General features: G+C 43.4%; 1 protein-coding gene across 1 annotated transcript; it reads right to left on the reverse strand.

The window, feature by feature from the left end:
- Positions 1 to 10,723: 10,723 nt before the first annotated feature.
- Positions 10,724 to 11,617, reverse strand: LOC309549854 (vomeronasal type-2 receptor 26-like; the record flags this gene model as incomplete). The annotated part of the gene is made up of 1 exon (XM_082250351.1): positions 10,724 to 11,617. The coding sequence occupies one exon, from the start codon at positions 11,615 to 11,617 to the stop codon at positions 10,724 to 10,726; it is 894 nt and encodes a 297-aa protein (XP_082106477.1).
- Positions 11,618 to 16,414: the final 4,797 nt, after the last annotated feature.

The raw sequence follows: 16,414 nt of genomic DNA on the forward strand, positions 1-16,414 counted from the left end.
GTAGAATTCTGTCGTACGGGAAAATTCGTATGAAAATAACCTCTTCACTTTCCACATCAGACGAGCATGCCACAAAAAACAGACGACAGATCGTTCGATAATCTGATCGTGTGTACGCGGCTTTAGGAATCATGGTGTGGCTGAGAACTGAGGCCATCAAAAGACCTGCTCCTGTGAGCTTTGGTTTAAGATGGTAAACTAGAGATGGGCCGAACACCCCCCTCCAGTTGGGTTTGCACCAGAAGTTCTGAACGTAGCAAAAGTTTGAACTCCGCCTATGGGGCCCGAACTTAAAAAAAAAAAAAGAAAAAAAGAAAAAATCAAAAGTGCCTATTTTGAAGGGTTATATGCATATTTAGGGGATGGGGGCCCAACTATTGCCCTGGGGGACATGTATCAATGCAAAAAAAAGTTTAAAAAAGATTGTTGTTAAAGGAGCAGTGATTTTAATGATGCTAAAAGTTGAACAATAAAAATAAAAAATTCCTTTAAATATCATGCCAGGGGGGAGTCCCCTTAGTCTGCCTGTAAAGTGGCTCATCTATAAATGTCTATAGAACCTACTGCTGCAAAACAGACATTTATAAAGAAAAAAAATGGCATTTAAATTGTCGGCAATACAATACCATTGTCGGCAATAAAATGTGAAACAAACGGCGTGGGGGTCCTTCCCCAATCCATACCAGGCCCTTTGGGGTCCCCCCAAAATCCATACTAGGCAGCCCCCCCTGAACCATACCAGGCCACATGCCCTCAAAATAGGGGGGGTGCTTTGGGGTGGGGAGTCTGCTGGCAGGAGGCTTATCAGAATCTGGAAGCCCCTTTAACAAGGGGGCCCCGAGATCCCCCCCCCCCATGTTAATGAGTATGGGGTAAAAACACACACAACATTTTTGACAATTCCTTTATTAAAAGAAAAAAAAAGTCCCCTGATGCAGACCGCTGAACATGAAAAAAGAAAAAAAAAATGCTCAACCCACAATGAAGGCTAATTGTCTACTGCAGGCTCCCCAGTAGACAGTTCTTATATAATTAAGGGGAGGAGCCCCCTAGCGACATCACCTGATGGCACCACTCCCTTGTGACGTCACTGACCCAGCATACACCAGATTCCGATAAGCCCCCCTGCCCACAGAGCCCCACAAAAACAGCCCAGGGTTGTGGGGAAGAGGCCCAACATTTACACATTGGTGGCTGGGAAAGGGTTAAGGGAAAAATGCATTTGGTATGTTTTACTTTGAGCCTTTTTAAATGATCTGCTCCTCACCAAATGTTTTTTAAACATTTTTTGCATTGGTTCATGTCCTCCTATGGAGTGCCCCGCTACCTTTTGTTTTACAATCCCTTGTCTACTAGCCTTGAAAATGGAGAAAACAGATTCCCAAAGATTCTCTCCCTATTAAATTCAATTGTGTTTGCAATACCATTCATCCCTTGAATTGAACCCAGGCAGTATGATTTTTACAGTACCCAGTAACCATCCTCACCTAGTATATTTGTTATTTATTTAATTTGTGTTGTTTCAGTTTTTTTTCTTGGAGTTCCATTTGAAAGAATAGTTATACATTTGTAGCACATTTTAGTGTGCTATTGTGGGATTGCAGGCAATTGTTTTTGGCTCATGGTAAAATAAGTCTTTGAATCTGGGTGAAAAGTTTACTTCAGTTCAGGGTTGGATGACTCATACAGGAAGGTCTCTGGTGCCTCCCCCTAGTTCTGGAAAGATGGAGAACCTTCTGGAAACTGGAGGGTGAGGGCCAGGAGGGTTGATCTGCATACTTGAGGGAGCTCAGCCTATCCACAGGCAGTGGGCCTGACATGTCAGATGGGCCAGTCCTTAAATATGGATAAGTCATGCTTGCAAGGAGGTTGGGTGGAAGATGGATTGCTGAGGAGATTGTGGGAGGAGAACCCCTATTTCGGGGGGGGGGGGGGCGGGAGAAGGGCTCTGCCTTGGGAGGGCCTGAGAGAATTCTGGCAGCATCTCAACCTGAAAGGAATCTTGCAGAGGAAGCAGCAAGAGCAAAGAGAACAGTGTGGGTACATCAGCACCGTCAGGAACTTATAAGGGGAAAGACTGTCACATGTAGCAAGCCTTTCTGGAAGGTAGCACTGGTTTTATATCTTTCCTTTACCTTGGCATGGGAAATCTTCAATAGCAGCCAGGTGGGCTGGTAGTTCCTGCAGTCAGTGGAACTGGGATCAGTGTCTACAGTGGAGTTGGAGTTGCTCCTTATACAGCCTACAACTTTTGTGCTACTTTCAAAAGGAACGGAATGTTCCTAGTCCTTAACCATTTTACCACCGGAGGATTTTGCTGTCTTACGTCCAGGCCACTTTTTGCGATTCGGCACTGTGCGAATTTACCTGACAATTGCGCGGTCATGCAATGCCGTACCCAAACGAAATTTACGTCCTTTTTTTCCCACAAACAGAGCTTTGTTTTGGTGGTATTTGATCACCTGTGCGATTTTTACTTTTTGCGCTATAAACAAAAAAAGAGCGTAAATTTTGAAAAAATAACAATATTTTTCAAATTTTTTTATATGAAATTCCCCCCCAAAAAAATGTAAAAATCAAAATGTTTTTAAATTTTTGCCCAATTTGTTTTCTGCTACCTATGTTTGGTTAAAAAAAAATCACGATAAGCGTATTTTGATTGGTTTGCGCAAAAGTTATTGCGTTTACTAACTAAGGGAAAGATTTTTGTCATTTTTGGTGGGTTTTTTTAACGAGTAATGGCGGCGATCTGCGATTTTTTTTGCGGTACTGCGACATTGCTGCGGACAGATCGGACCCTTGACTGACATTTTTGACACTTTTGGGGTTACCAGTGACATTACTGCAGTAAAATACGACAAAAGTAGAAAAGCATTAAATAACACCCTCCATCTACAAGGAGCCAACAGATACCCAATACTATTTTATGGAGATAAAGAACCACAGTATATCATAGAGTATATTGAAGTCCAATAGTGGAGTCAATAGATATAGTTTCAATGTAGATCACTAAGACATACTTAAATGTCTAAGACATACTTAAATGTCTACGTGTTTTGCAAGATATACTTGCTTCTTCAGGACTGATTGGGTGGGTGCTGTTATTGGAATCAGAAATATACAATGTATTATTGTGTGTAGACAATAATATATGCTGATAATTTGTAAAGATACAAGTAATAACTGAACATATACTGATTTTGATATGTGTTTTTGATTCTAATACCAGCACCCACCCAATCAGTCCTGACGAAGCAAGTATATCTTGCGAAACGCATTGACATTTAAGTATGGAGCAACATTGGGCCGCGTCTTGGTAATCTACATTGACACTATATCTATCGACTTCACTGTGGGACTTCAATATACTCTAGGCGCCTATTTCAACCAGCGGTTTGCACAAACAAACTGTTCATGCAACCGCTCATACCGGAAGCCTTACCAGAGACCCTGCACCGCTGAAGTACCCATCGGAGCATCTCCTACTACACGTCTCATATACCCTGCTTGTTACTACTGCCTCAGAGATTACTACTACTGAAGTACACCACTGGGGACCCCCATGTCTATACCAGTACTACTATCATTACCATGCTTTAACTCTGCTCACATATACGTTGCATTAAGAAGGATATATGCTCCTGTATGTCCGCTTGCTAATCTATGTGCCTAGTTCTGTGTATCCAGTCTTGCCACCTGCTATTCACACTGCTGCATAATTGTTTAAGCTGTGCTTCTGCTAGCAATTGTGTCTTGTATCAAATATCCAACCACTGTGATGAGTAAAGAGAGTTAGGTCGGGTGACTTAACAGATTCTCTACAATACTGCTGAGTGGTTTTCTGCAGCTGAAGATCCAAACCTAAATTAGAAATAACCAGAGCGTTACTCTGTGCCTACAAAGTCCGCCTTTTAGAAGTAAGTTTAGCTTCTCTCTTTTGCATATTAATCCTAACAAAGTCCACTCACAAACAAAGGCAACTGTCTCTTGAACGTCAGCCTATATAGGCTGGGTGGGCTGGGCCACCTTTAAGGAGGGGCAAAGGGAGCAACTGCCCTGGGCCCTGTCATTGTTGTGGGGCCCGACATCCAAACAATTGTTCCCTGTCACATAATGCAGCTGAATGGAAAGGGAAGCAGTGATCGGAGGTGTCCATGCCTGACAACGGAGCTGGCTGAGTGGAGAGACGCTAAAAAGCAGTGGCAGAAAATGAGTGAGGAAGGATCGCATAGAGGAGGCAATGACATTCCCAAGGCAGCAAAGATAAGAAAAGTGGTGCGAAAGTTACAATCTGAAATAGAACATGTGCTTGACGGAACTGATATTTGCTTGCTATTAACATAACTGGGAATGCCTGCATGTACACACACTGGTCGGACGTGGATGAGCAGACAGCTGGTATGTTTTGTAATTGGCAATCTGAATGAGCTAGTTTGCTCTGCTGAGTTGAACTTTCACTGCTTTATTTGCTAAAGCCACTTATCTCTGCCTCTCTGCTTCCTATGCTCATTTACAGTACCGTTTTGAATGTAATCCTGGTTGGCTTCATTAACCCCATCTTTTCTGACACATGTTAAATTCTACTGCAGTGCAAGACAACACTTCTACTCTGGCAAGGGGATTGCTGTGTGAGTTTGTAGCATAATCTATCTAGCAATTAATCGGTTAACAGTAATGATGTGCGATAATCGCCAGCAACCAATCAGAGAGAAGTAATGATGTGCAGTGAACTCTAGCAACCACATAGTGGTAATTATGTGAAGAAACCTCTAGCAACCAATCAGTGAGTGGTAATAATGAGCAGTAACCTCTAGAAAACATTGAGTAAAATCATGTGCTGTAACCTCTAGGAACCAATCAGTGAGCAGTAATGATGTGCACTAACCTGTAGCAACCAATATGTGAGCAGTAATTATGTGCAGTAACCTCTAGCAACCAATCAGTGAGCGGTATTGATGTGCAGTAACCTCTAGCAACCAATCAGTGAGCAGAAGCAGTAGGGTTTTGCCGTAACCTCTAGCAACCAATGGGTGATAAATAATGATGTGCTGTAACCACTAGCAACCAATCAGTGAGTGGTAATGATGTGCAGTAACCTCTAGCAACCAATCAGAGTGGAAATGATGTGCAGTAACCTCTAGCAACCGATGGGTGAGCAGTAATGATGTGCATTAACCTCTAGGAACCAATCAGTGAGCGGTATTGGTGTGCAGTAACCTCTAGCAACCAATCAGTGAGTGGGAGCAGTAAGGTTTTGCAGTAAACACTAGCAAACAATAGCTGAGCAATAATGATGTGCAGTAACCTCTAGCAACCATTTAGCATGTGGTAGCAACTAATCAGTGAGCCATTTGTGTGTGCTGTAACCTCTGAAACCAATCGCAACTGCTGCCTGATCTGCTGCAGCAAACTGATTTTTAGTCTAGCTGACAATTACTGTATGCCTCAGACCAGATAGAGAGCAAAATTGCATTCTGGGGGCTCAGGTGGGGGGGGGGGCTGTTGGGGCTGGGTTGGGGCTCAAAAAATGTTTGCCCAGGGTCCAATCAATATTAACCACATAACAACCGCCTCCTGTACATTTACTGCGGCACGCAGCCGCTTACAGGCAAAGTGATATAGTACTACATCACTTGCCAAAGAGCCTAAAGGGGGCGAGTGCGCGCCGCTGGCGGCGCGCTCACGCCCCCGCTCGTTCCCTGCCTAGCCAGTGCGTGTGACCGGTGGCTCCGATGTTCGCTGGCCACTCGCGATCTCCCACAGGAGAGGGAGAAAGACAGATGGCTGATGTAAACACAGCCGTCTGTCATTCTCCCTGAAGTACTGACAGAGGCTATGCGATCCTGCTATGCAGGATCGTATGTCTCTGTGATTACTTCACTAGCCACGCCCCCTAACAGTTAGAATCCCGCCCCTAGGGATACACTTAACCCCTTGATCACCAATAAAGTTAACCTCTTCTCTGCCAGTGTCATTTTTACAGTAACAGTGCATATTTATAGCACTGATTACTGTAGTAATGTCACTGGTACCCCCAAAAGTGTCAAAAATGTCAGTCAGGGGTCCGATCTGTCTGCCACAATGTCGCAGCCCTGCAAAAAAAAATTGCAGATCGCTGCCATTACTAGTTAAAAAAAAAAACATAAAAAATGACATAAATCTTTCCCGCAGTTAGTAAACGCAATAACTTTTGCGCAAACCAATCAAAATACGCTTATTTCATTTTTTTTTTTTTTTTACCAAAAATATGTAGCAGAAAACAAATTGGCCTAAAATGTTAAAAAAAATTTGATTTTTACTTTTTTTTTGAGAATTTCATATAAAAAAAAATGTGAAAAATATTGTTATTTTTTCAAAATTAGCGCACTTTTTTTGTTTATAGAGAAAAAAAAAAAAATCTCACAGCTAATAAAATAACACCAAAAGAAAGCTCTGTTTGTGGGAAAAAAAGGACGTCAATTTCATTTTGGTACAGCATCGTACGACCACACAATTGTCCGTTAAAGTCAAGCAGTGCCGAATCGCAAAATAGGGCCTGGTCTTTGAGCAGCCAAATCCTCCACGGCTTAAGTGGTTAAAGACGGCCCTGTGGGTGGGTCTCTGCTCATCTTCTTAGCTGGTAGGGCTGTGGCGTTCTGTGCATATATACTGTATTAGACCCTAACCAAAAAATGTTTTTATTAGGTAATGTACAGAAAATGTAGTTTTACTTTCAATTAAAGTACATTTTAATTTAAAACATGCATTTTTAAAGATTTTTTTCTTTGGTTCATACAAACTATGATTAAAAATTGAATTTAATACACCAAACAGAATGTATTTGTAAATATGGAAAAAAGAAATACAATCTACACTGCTCAAGAAAATTAAAGGAACACTTTTTAACCACTTAAGCCCCGGAAGATTTTACCCCCTTCCTGACCAGGGTTTTTTTTGCGATTTTTTAATTGCGCGGTCGTGCGAGGCTGTACCTAAACGAATTTCACGTCCTAAATCACGTCCTTTTTTTCCCACAAACAGAGCTTTCTTTTGGTGGTATTTGATCACCTGTGCGATTTTTTGATCATGCGCTATAAACAAAAAAAGAGCGTAAATTTTGCAAAAATAACAATATTTTTCACATTTTTTTATATGAAATTCCCCCAAAGAAAAATGTAAAAATCAAAATGTTTTAACATTTTCGGCCAATTTGTTTTATGATACATATGTTTGGTAAAAAAAATCGCAAAAAGCGTATTTTGATTGGTTTGCGCAAAAGTTATCGCGTTTACTAACTAAGGGAAAGATTTTTGTCATTTTTGGTGTTTTTTTTTTAACGAGTAATGGCGGCGATCTGCGATTTTTTTTGCGGTACTGCGACATTGCGGCGGACAGATCGGACCCTTGACTAACATTTTTGACACTTTTGGGGTTACCAGTGACATTACTGCAGTAATCAGTGCTATACATATGCACTGTTACTGTAAAAATGACACTGGCAGGGAAGGGGTTAACTGTATTGGAGAGGGAGGGGTTAAGTGTGTCCTAGGGGCGTGCTTCTAACTGTAGTGGGACATGTCTACTATTGTAAAAACAGAGATCAACGGTTCTACTATGTAGAATCTCCATTTTTACACAGGAGAGAATGACAGGCGGCTTGTTTACATAAGCCGCCCGCCTTTCTCCCACTCTACCAACGATCGTAGTGTGACCGGCGGACATCGGGTCCACCGGTCACACACGCGGACTCCTCTGTGAACGAGCCTAGTTTTGCATTTGGCTAGGGTCAGTGTCACTACTGGTAGCATGAAGGGATACCTGGACCCTATAGAGGTTGCACAGGCAGTCCAACTCCTCCAGGATGGCACATCAATACATGCCATTACCAGAAGGTTTGCTGTGTCTCCCACCACAGTCTCAAGAGCATGGAGGAGATTCCAGGAGACAGACAGTTACTGTAAGAGAGCTGGACAGGGCCGTAGAAGATCCTTAACCCATCAGCAGGACCGGTATCTGCTCCTTTATGCAAGGAGGTACAGGATGAGCACTGCCAGAGCCCTACAAAATGACCTCCAGCAGGCTATTGGTGTGAATGTCTCTGACCAAACAATCAGAAACAGACTTCATGAGGGTGGCCTGAGGGCCCAACGTCCTCAAGTAGGCCCTGTGCTCACTGTCCGCCACCATGGAGCTCAAGTGGCATTTTGCCATTGAACACCAGAATTGGCAGGTCCGCCACTGATGCGCTTTGCTTTTCACAGATGAGAGCAGGTTCACCCTGAGCACATGTGACAGACATGAAAGGGTCTGGAGAAGCCGTGGAGAACGTTGTGCTGCCTGTAACATCGTTCAGCATAACCTGGTTTGGAGGTGGGTCAGTGATGGTCTGGGGAGGCATATCCATGGAGGGATGCACAGACCTCTACAGGCTAGACAATGGCACCCTGAATTCCATTAGGTATCGGGATGAAATCCTTGTACCCATTGTCAAACCCTACACTGGTGCAGTGGGTCCTGGGTTCCTCCTGGTACACGACAATGCCCGGCCTCATGTGGCGAGAGTATGCAGCCAGTTCCTGGAGGATGAAGGAATTGATACCATTGAAAGGCCCCACGCTCGCCTCACCTAAATCCAAAAGAACACCTCTGGGGCATTACGTTTCAGTCCATCCGACGCCACCAGTTTGCACCTCAGTGAGGCCCTGGTTCAGGTCTGGGAGGAAAAACTCAAGGACACCATCCGTTGTCTCATTAGGAGCATGCCCCAACGTTGTCAGGCATGTATACAAGCACATGGGGGGCCATACACACTACTGAGGACCATTTTGAGTTGCTGCAATGAAATTTTATCAAAATAGACTAGCCTGCTGCATCATTTTTTCACTTTGATTTTTGAGGTGTCTTTGAATTCAGACCTATGTAGATTGATAATTTTTATTTCCATTAAAGGATGTGGCATCCTTTTGTACAGTCCATACCAGTATAGATATCCAGTATGAGATTTTTCTGGATCTAATGTGTTTTCAAAGTGTTCCTTTCATTTTTTTTTTCAATCAGATAATTTTTATTAAAGAAGAAATTGACACTACAACATGATAGGTACAATAGTCAAAACTCAAACGCACATATATATATATATATATATATATATATATATATATATATATATATATACCAGTATAACAACAGATCTATGTACATCCATCAATACATATATACTGTATGTGATCATTATTTATCTCTGTACAAAAATACCTTCATCTCGTCACATGCACACACTCTAGTATATAACTATTTTTTCCATGTTAAATAATTAACTAACTACATTCTTAACACCACCCCCCCCCCCCCCCCAAGAAGAAATATTTTCTTCTTAACCACTTTACCCCCGCTCACATTGCTGTTACTGCGGCAATGTGGCTCGTTCCCATCCAGCGACGTAGACCTACGTCGCTGAACCCCTCCCCTGTATTCAGTCACAGCAGGAGTCGGGCCAGGGGAGGAGCGGCGGTGATTACCGCCGCTCTTCCCCGATCGTTGGGGAATCGAGTGTGGAGATCCGCCCGCTTGTGTAAACAAAGCGGGTGGATCTCCTAAGTGACAGGCAGGGTCAGATTGCAGGGTTCAGCATAGCTCAATCTGCGATCTGTCCCTGTGTCACTCAGTCACCTCCCCCCACACACGTCAGTAAGCACCAGGCATACATTAACCCCTCCCTCTCCAATAAAATTAACCCCTTCCCTGCCGGTGTCATTTTTACAGTAACAGTGCATATTTATAGCACTGATTACTGTAGTAATGTCACTGGTACCCCCAAAAGTGTCAAAAATGTCAGTCAAGGGTCCGATCTGTCCGCCGCAATGTTGCAGTCCCGCAAAAAAAATCGCAGATCGCCGCCATTACGCGTTAAAAAAAAAAAACACCAAAAATGACAGAAATCTTTCCCTTAGTTAGTAAACGCAATAACTTTTGCGCAAACCAATCAAAATACGCTTATTGTGATTTTTTTTACCAAACATAGGTAGCAAAAAACAAATTGGCCAAAAATTTAAAAAAATTTTGATTTTTAAATTTTTTTGGGGGGGAATTTCATATAAAAAAATGTGAAGAATATTGTTATTTTTTCAAAATAAACGCTCTTTTTTTGTTTATAGCGCAAAAAGTAAAAATCGCACAGGTGATCAAATACCACCAAAAGAAAGCTCTGTTTGTGGGAAAAAAATGACGTAAATTTTGTTTGGGTATGACTTCGCACGACCGCGCAATTGTCAGTTAAAATCGCACAGTGCCGAATCGCAAAAAGTGGCCTGGACGGAAGACAGCAAAACCCTCCGGTGGTAAAGTGGTCAACAGATTTTCTTCTTAATAGACTAGCAAAATGCTTTAGAGCCCATTCACACTGCCGCGACTTGTCAGGCGACTTGTCAGCCTGACAAGTCGCGGTCAGTAGCGGTCCATTGAGTAGTACAGGACCCATTCTAATAGGAGTGACACAAGTTGCTCCGACTTAGAAAAAGGGTCCTGTACTACTTTGGGGCGACCTCGGAGCGACTTGCATAGACTTCCATTATGTGAAGTCCCTGCAAGTCACGCCGAAGTCGCAGTGCACAGCGGTGCATGCGACTTCATAGGTTGCCCTCCGAAGTCGTGTAGCCTCAGTGTGAACCGGCTCTTAGACAAGTGTTATGGGAAAAGTGATTCTGTGTTTTTTGATTATTTATATTATTCCCATCATACAAATAGATTATTCTCCTTTATTTCTAAGAAATCCTACTTTTGTATTGAGATCAGGTCTGAACAGAATTATGTAACATTTTGGGAAAAATATACAGCCAAGAAGTCCAGAACTTGATGCCATTATGGCAAAAATCTCCACAGCCACCATGTCTTCCCCTTTGGTGCTCAGATAGGCCGGGATCATGGCAATCCGGACACTGAAGAACACCAGCATGCTGAAGGCGATGTACTTGGACTCATTAAAACTGTCTGGCAATGTTCTGACTAAAAAAGCTACAATCAGATTTACAGCTGCCAGAAGCCCCGTATATCCCAGGACAGAGTAGAAGCCGATAACTGAACCCTCATTACACTGAAGGATGATCTTTCCTTGATAAGTATGAGTGTCCTGATCCTGGAAGGGAGGATAAATAGACAACCAAGTAACACAGATTATTATTTGTATCAATGAACACACAGACATTGTAAAAATGGGAAATTTGGCTCCCATCCATTTTTTCCAAGAACTTCCAGGTTTGGTGGATTTAAAAGCAATATACACCATGATACTTTTGGCAAGTAGAGAAGAGACAGCAACTGAGAAGATGACACCAAAAGAGGTCACACGGAGCATGCAGGTCACATCTACTGGATGGCCAAGGAACAAGAAGACAGAGAGGAAGCTCATCATGATGGAGACCAGGAGAAGATAGCTCAGGTTCTGGTTATTAGCTTTAACAACGGGGGTGTCCTGGTAATGTATAAATATCCCCAATATTAAACCAGTCAGAAGACAACAGAAGATTGAGACAGCTGTAAACACTGCAACAATTGTATCATCAGTGTAGGAGAGAAATTCCACAGATTTAGAAAGACACCGATCCCTCTTCTCATTTGTCCATTCATCGTCAGGACATTTCATGCAGTTTTCACTGTCTGCAGGAAGATCAATACAAACACAATGATCTTCTTTGTCAAAGTTTTTGAAAAGACCCTGTCACCACACATCACTTTTATTTGTAAACTTATGCCTCGTACACACGCACCGATTGTTGGCCGACCGATCGGCCGTCTTTTGTCCAGTGTTGTGTTGGTTGAAATGTGCTCTAGACTGCACACAAATTTTGTCGGCCAACAACAACCAACTGCAGAAGTGATGTCATGTGCTGGTTTACTTTCCGTGTGTTTTTTCTTCTCTGAGCATGCCCAGTCTTGCTCATATGACTTTTGTCTGCCGAAATCTGTACTGACTGACAAACAATCGGCCGTTCTGGTGACGACCAACAAAAATTTTATAGCATGCACACCAGATTTTGTTGGGCCAAAAAGTCGCAGTCGGTTGTCGGAAGCATCATACTAACAAGCCGACAAACGGCCGATCGGACGTTGGCCAAAAATTGACGCCCAACAATCGGTGCGTGTGTACGAGGTTTTAGTCAGTGGTAGATGGTACAATCTACTGGACCTTCAATCTGCAACAAAAATGCTTTAACCATTTCCCACAAACTGACGTACCTGTACCTGTCCTGTTGAGGAAGTGGTTGTACCAGGGTGATGCCTGTAGCTAGAGGCATCACCTCAGTACCATTTTTTTTTAGAGTAGAGCCGTGAGGTCGGCTTTCTAGTAATAACAACTGATGACTGCTATCACAAGGAGTGAGAGAGGACAAGCCAATCCTCCCCACCCCACCGCCTTCCTCCACTCCGCCCAGTGGGACAGGAGACCCAAGCGACCAGCCGGCACGTCCGCCAGCTGGCTGGAGTCCCGAACAAAGCTGGATATGGCTTCGATCAGGTCACTGATCTAGTTACTGTAAATTTAGTAGCTGCCAATGGCATTGATTAAAAAAAAAAAAAAATGACAGTATTCAAAAATGCTGATTTTGGCATTTTGAATACTTTTAAGGGCAAAGGAGGGACCACAGATCCCTCCATAAAGAGTCAATACCTATTACTGTCAGAAGGGATGTTTACATTCCTTGAGACAGCAATAAAAGTGATCAAAAAAATTTGTTTTAAAGGGACAGTGAAAAAATAAAATAAGTATTTTTTTTTTTTTTTTAAAAGCGCCCCCATCCCAGCGTGCTCGCAAGAAAACGCATATGTAAGTCACACCCGCAAATGTAAATGTTGTTCAAATCACACATATGAGGTATCACCGCGATCATCAGAGCGAGAGAAATAGTTCTAGCAAAATACCTCCTCTGTAACTCTAAAATGGTAACCGTTAAAATTTTTTAAAGCATCGCCTATGAAGATTTTTAGATACCGTAGTTTGTCGCCATTTCACTGATGTAGCACCCTCCCAGGTAGGTGCTAGGTAACCTATAGGGGAGACCTTGTCTGCTTATTAGCAGGGTCCAATTGTTCATCTAGGCCACAGGTGCCAAACTGGGGGCCCTCCAGCTGTTGCGGAACTATAAGTCAAGGCTGACAGTTACCAGCATGACTCCCACAGGCAGAGGCATGATGGGACTTGTAGTTCTGCAACAACTGGAGGGCCACCAGTCTGACACCCCTGATCTAGATAGTCATGTGTTCTCAGGTGTGACTGTTGAGTTGGGGAGTCTCACCACTGTATCCCAATGAGTGCTCTCATTGGATAGTGGAGGAAACCTGACCAATAGCACACCAGGACTTGTATCCATCCCAGAGGGCAGATTCTGCCGCAATGCATCCTGGGATGGGGTATAAGTCTGTGGGGAGCACATGGCAGGATGTCTTTGGTGGGAAGCAGAGTCCCAGGAGGGAGTTGACAGGTGTCTCTCCTCCTGTCAGCATGGAACGGGTGTCCTAGGCGACTGGCCTAAGAGGACAGAGGGTTGAGCTGAGCTGCAGAGAGGGATCCAGTGTGCTGAAGACCAAGCGGAGCTGTGGGGGCCGGAGTTTCCAAGAAAGCAGTGTCGTGAGTACTGTAAACTGCCCCGGGGTCTGCCTAGGATAGGGGACCACTCCAGAAGGTCAGAGGGATGCAGGAGCTAGCTAGCCAATGCAGAAGTTATAGAAAGAGGGTGCCAGTGTTTGGGCCCTGAAAAGTTAAGGGTTGCAGCGGTGCTAACAAATAGCTACCTCAGCCAGGAAGGCTAAAGGGGGCAGTACAAAGGACTTTTGTATCACTGGACAGTGTCAGAAGTCAGTTCAAGTTCTCAGACAGCAAGTCAGCGTTAACAAGCGCCAACAGGCATTGACCGGCATTCAGCCAGCGTCAAGTCAGCATCAAGAGGCATTTTTCTCAGTGTCCCATTCTATGTGTATAGTTGAGCCAGAAAACTATCCCACTTATTCCCTTCTCCCATCCAAGTTCCTAAAATAAAAAAAAAACAAAGATGCCAGACTGTTTCATGTCTCAGTGCTCACACTTGGGGAACATGCTTAAAGCGGAGTTCCGGGCACAAAAACGATTTTTTTTTTTGTGCCCCTCCGCTAGGTAGACCTGACCTGAAAAGGAATTGGATAGTTATTTTTATTTTTTTTGTTTACTCACCTTTTTATTGAAGATCGTAAATACTCACCTCTGACTGCTTCCTCCTCCAGCGCCGAGGCTCACCCCGTCACTTCCGGCCTCGCGATGATTCCTGGGAGCTGAACGTCATCGCTCCCAGGAATCAATGCGACGGCACCGGCCCCGCACGTCACTTCCGGGCGACGCCGGAAGTGACGAGAGGGGCCGGTGCGGCTCATTCTGGGAGAAGAAGACGCGGAAGAAGACACCGAAGAGGACCGCGCCGGCTTCAGCTGCCCACAAGAGAGATGGAAACGCTGTGGAAGAAATTTTCAAAGTAAGTATTTCTTCTTGCAGGTAAGTGCGAACCGGGACAGATCAGAGGCTAGCCATTGTGGAATGTGCTAGCCCTGACTGTCCCGGGGGTATGTTCATTAAAAAATGAGATCTGTGCCCGGAACTCCGCTTTAAATGTGCTGTTGTTGCTAGCGGTAACCCTGGTGGAGCATTGCCAATCTGTGGAAACAGTAGTGCTAAGCTGGATACACACTATACAATTTTCTTTGGATTTTTTCCTTCAGACTTACCAAAACCATATAAGATGAGGTCAAACCTAAACGCTTTCAATTTGTATGCAATCAGGCCGTCCCTTGCACTACATAGTTGAAGGTAAATCTAAAGGAAATCTAACAACAAAAGTTGTATAGTGTGCATCCAGCTTAAAGCCCCTTACACACGATAAGAAAATCTGAAGGGAAAATTCGTCCGAAGACCGATCTGCCGATTTTCGGATTGTTAGTATGGTGCTTTTGACAGCCAACTCCAACTTTTCGGCTGCCAAAATCCTGATGTGCAGGCTATAAAATTTTTGGCGTTCGTAATACAACGTCCGATTTTCGTCTCAATAGTACAGTTTTCGACGGAAAAAAATCTTATGAGCAAGACTCGGCATGCTCGGAGACGAAAGAACACATAGAAAGCAAACCAACACATGACATCACTTCTGAAGTAGAATTCTGTCATACGGGAAAATTCGTATGAAAAATAACCTCTTCACTTTCCACATCAGACCAGCATGCCACAAAAAACGGACAACAGATCGTTCAATAATCTGATCGTGTGTACGGGGCTTAAGATGCACTAGCAGATTTAGATGGACTTGACTCTTAGGTATGCAAGAGCAGAATTTTGTTCAAATGTTTTACAAAAATCAGCAGTCAGAACATTCTTTCTTGCCATCATTTAGCCACTTGCCGACCACCGCCGCAGATTTACTGCAGCAGGCTGGCTCGGCTGTGAGAATCACACGGTAATGTTATATAGCAGAATGTGAAAAATATTGTGTTTTTTTTTCAGAATCGTCTCTTTTTTGTTTATAGCGCAATAAATAAAAATCGCACAGATGATCAAATACCACCAAAAGAAACCTCTATTTGTGAAAAAAAAAAAAAAAAGGACATGAATTTAATTTGGGTACAGCGTCGCACGACCGCGCAATTGTCCATTAAAATAACGCAGTGCCGAATCGCAAAAAAATGGCCTGGTCATTAAGGAGGCAAATCCTTTCCGGTCCAGAACTGTTTAATCAACTAATTTTGTTTGAAAGTCTTTTAAATTTTGTGCAGACCTGCCCTTTGGATGTAATCCCAGATATATTAAACATTTTTTATCAACATCACAAAACGTCTTGTTTGAGAAAAATATTCTGTCCTGGTCCTTTGAATATTTTCATCCCTGCTGTCAAAATAAACATTGATTTGTCACCACTAGTGTTGAGCGAACACGGACTGTATTATTCGTGTTCGTACCGAATAATTGGATTTTTTGTACCCGAACACGGACACGGACACTTTACTGTATGTTCGGGTAAAAATCCGTGTTCGGTCGTTTTATTTCCGGGTTTTGCATGCTTTGGCGCTCTTTTCATGGCGGGCTTTCAACAGCCAATCAACAATCGTTTAACTGGTGTGCCTTAAGCCATCCCAGCCATGCCTGCAAATGTCTCAGTAGCTGTGATTGGCCGTCTGAAGCATGTGACCAAGTCTTTATAAGTTCGAGGCAGCCGCAGCGGCGTCATTATGCTGCTTAGATTCAGGGACAGAGCACACATCAACGTGCTGGCTGCTGATTAGGGAAAGATAGGCAGGAAAAAACCATTTGTGTCCGGATAGAATTGAGGGACAGGTCGGAGTGTTTAGGCAGGGCGAGTTGTAGGCATTTTAGGGATAGAGTCTGCTGAATTATAGGGTCAGTGTCTTCTACAAACTACAATCGATA

This window comes from Pelophylax lessonae (assembly GCF_965119305.1).
Source record: "Pelophylax lessonae genome assembly, chromosome: 1".
In the NCBI taxonomy this organism is placed as follows: Eukaryota; Metazoa; Chordata; class Amphibia; order Anura; family Ranidae; genus Pelophylax; species Pelophylax lessonae.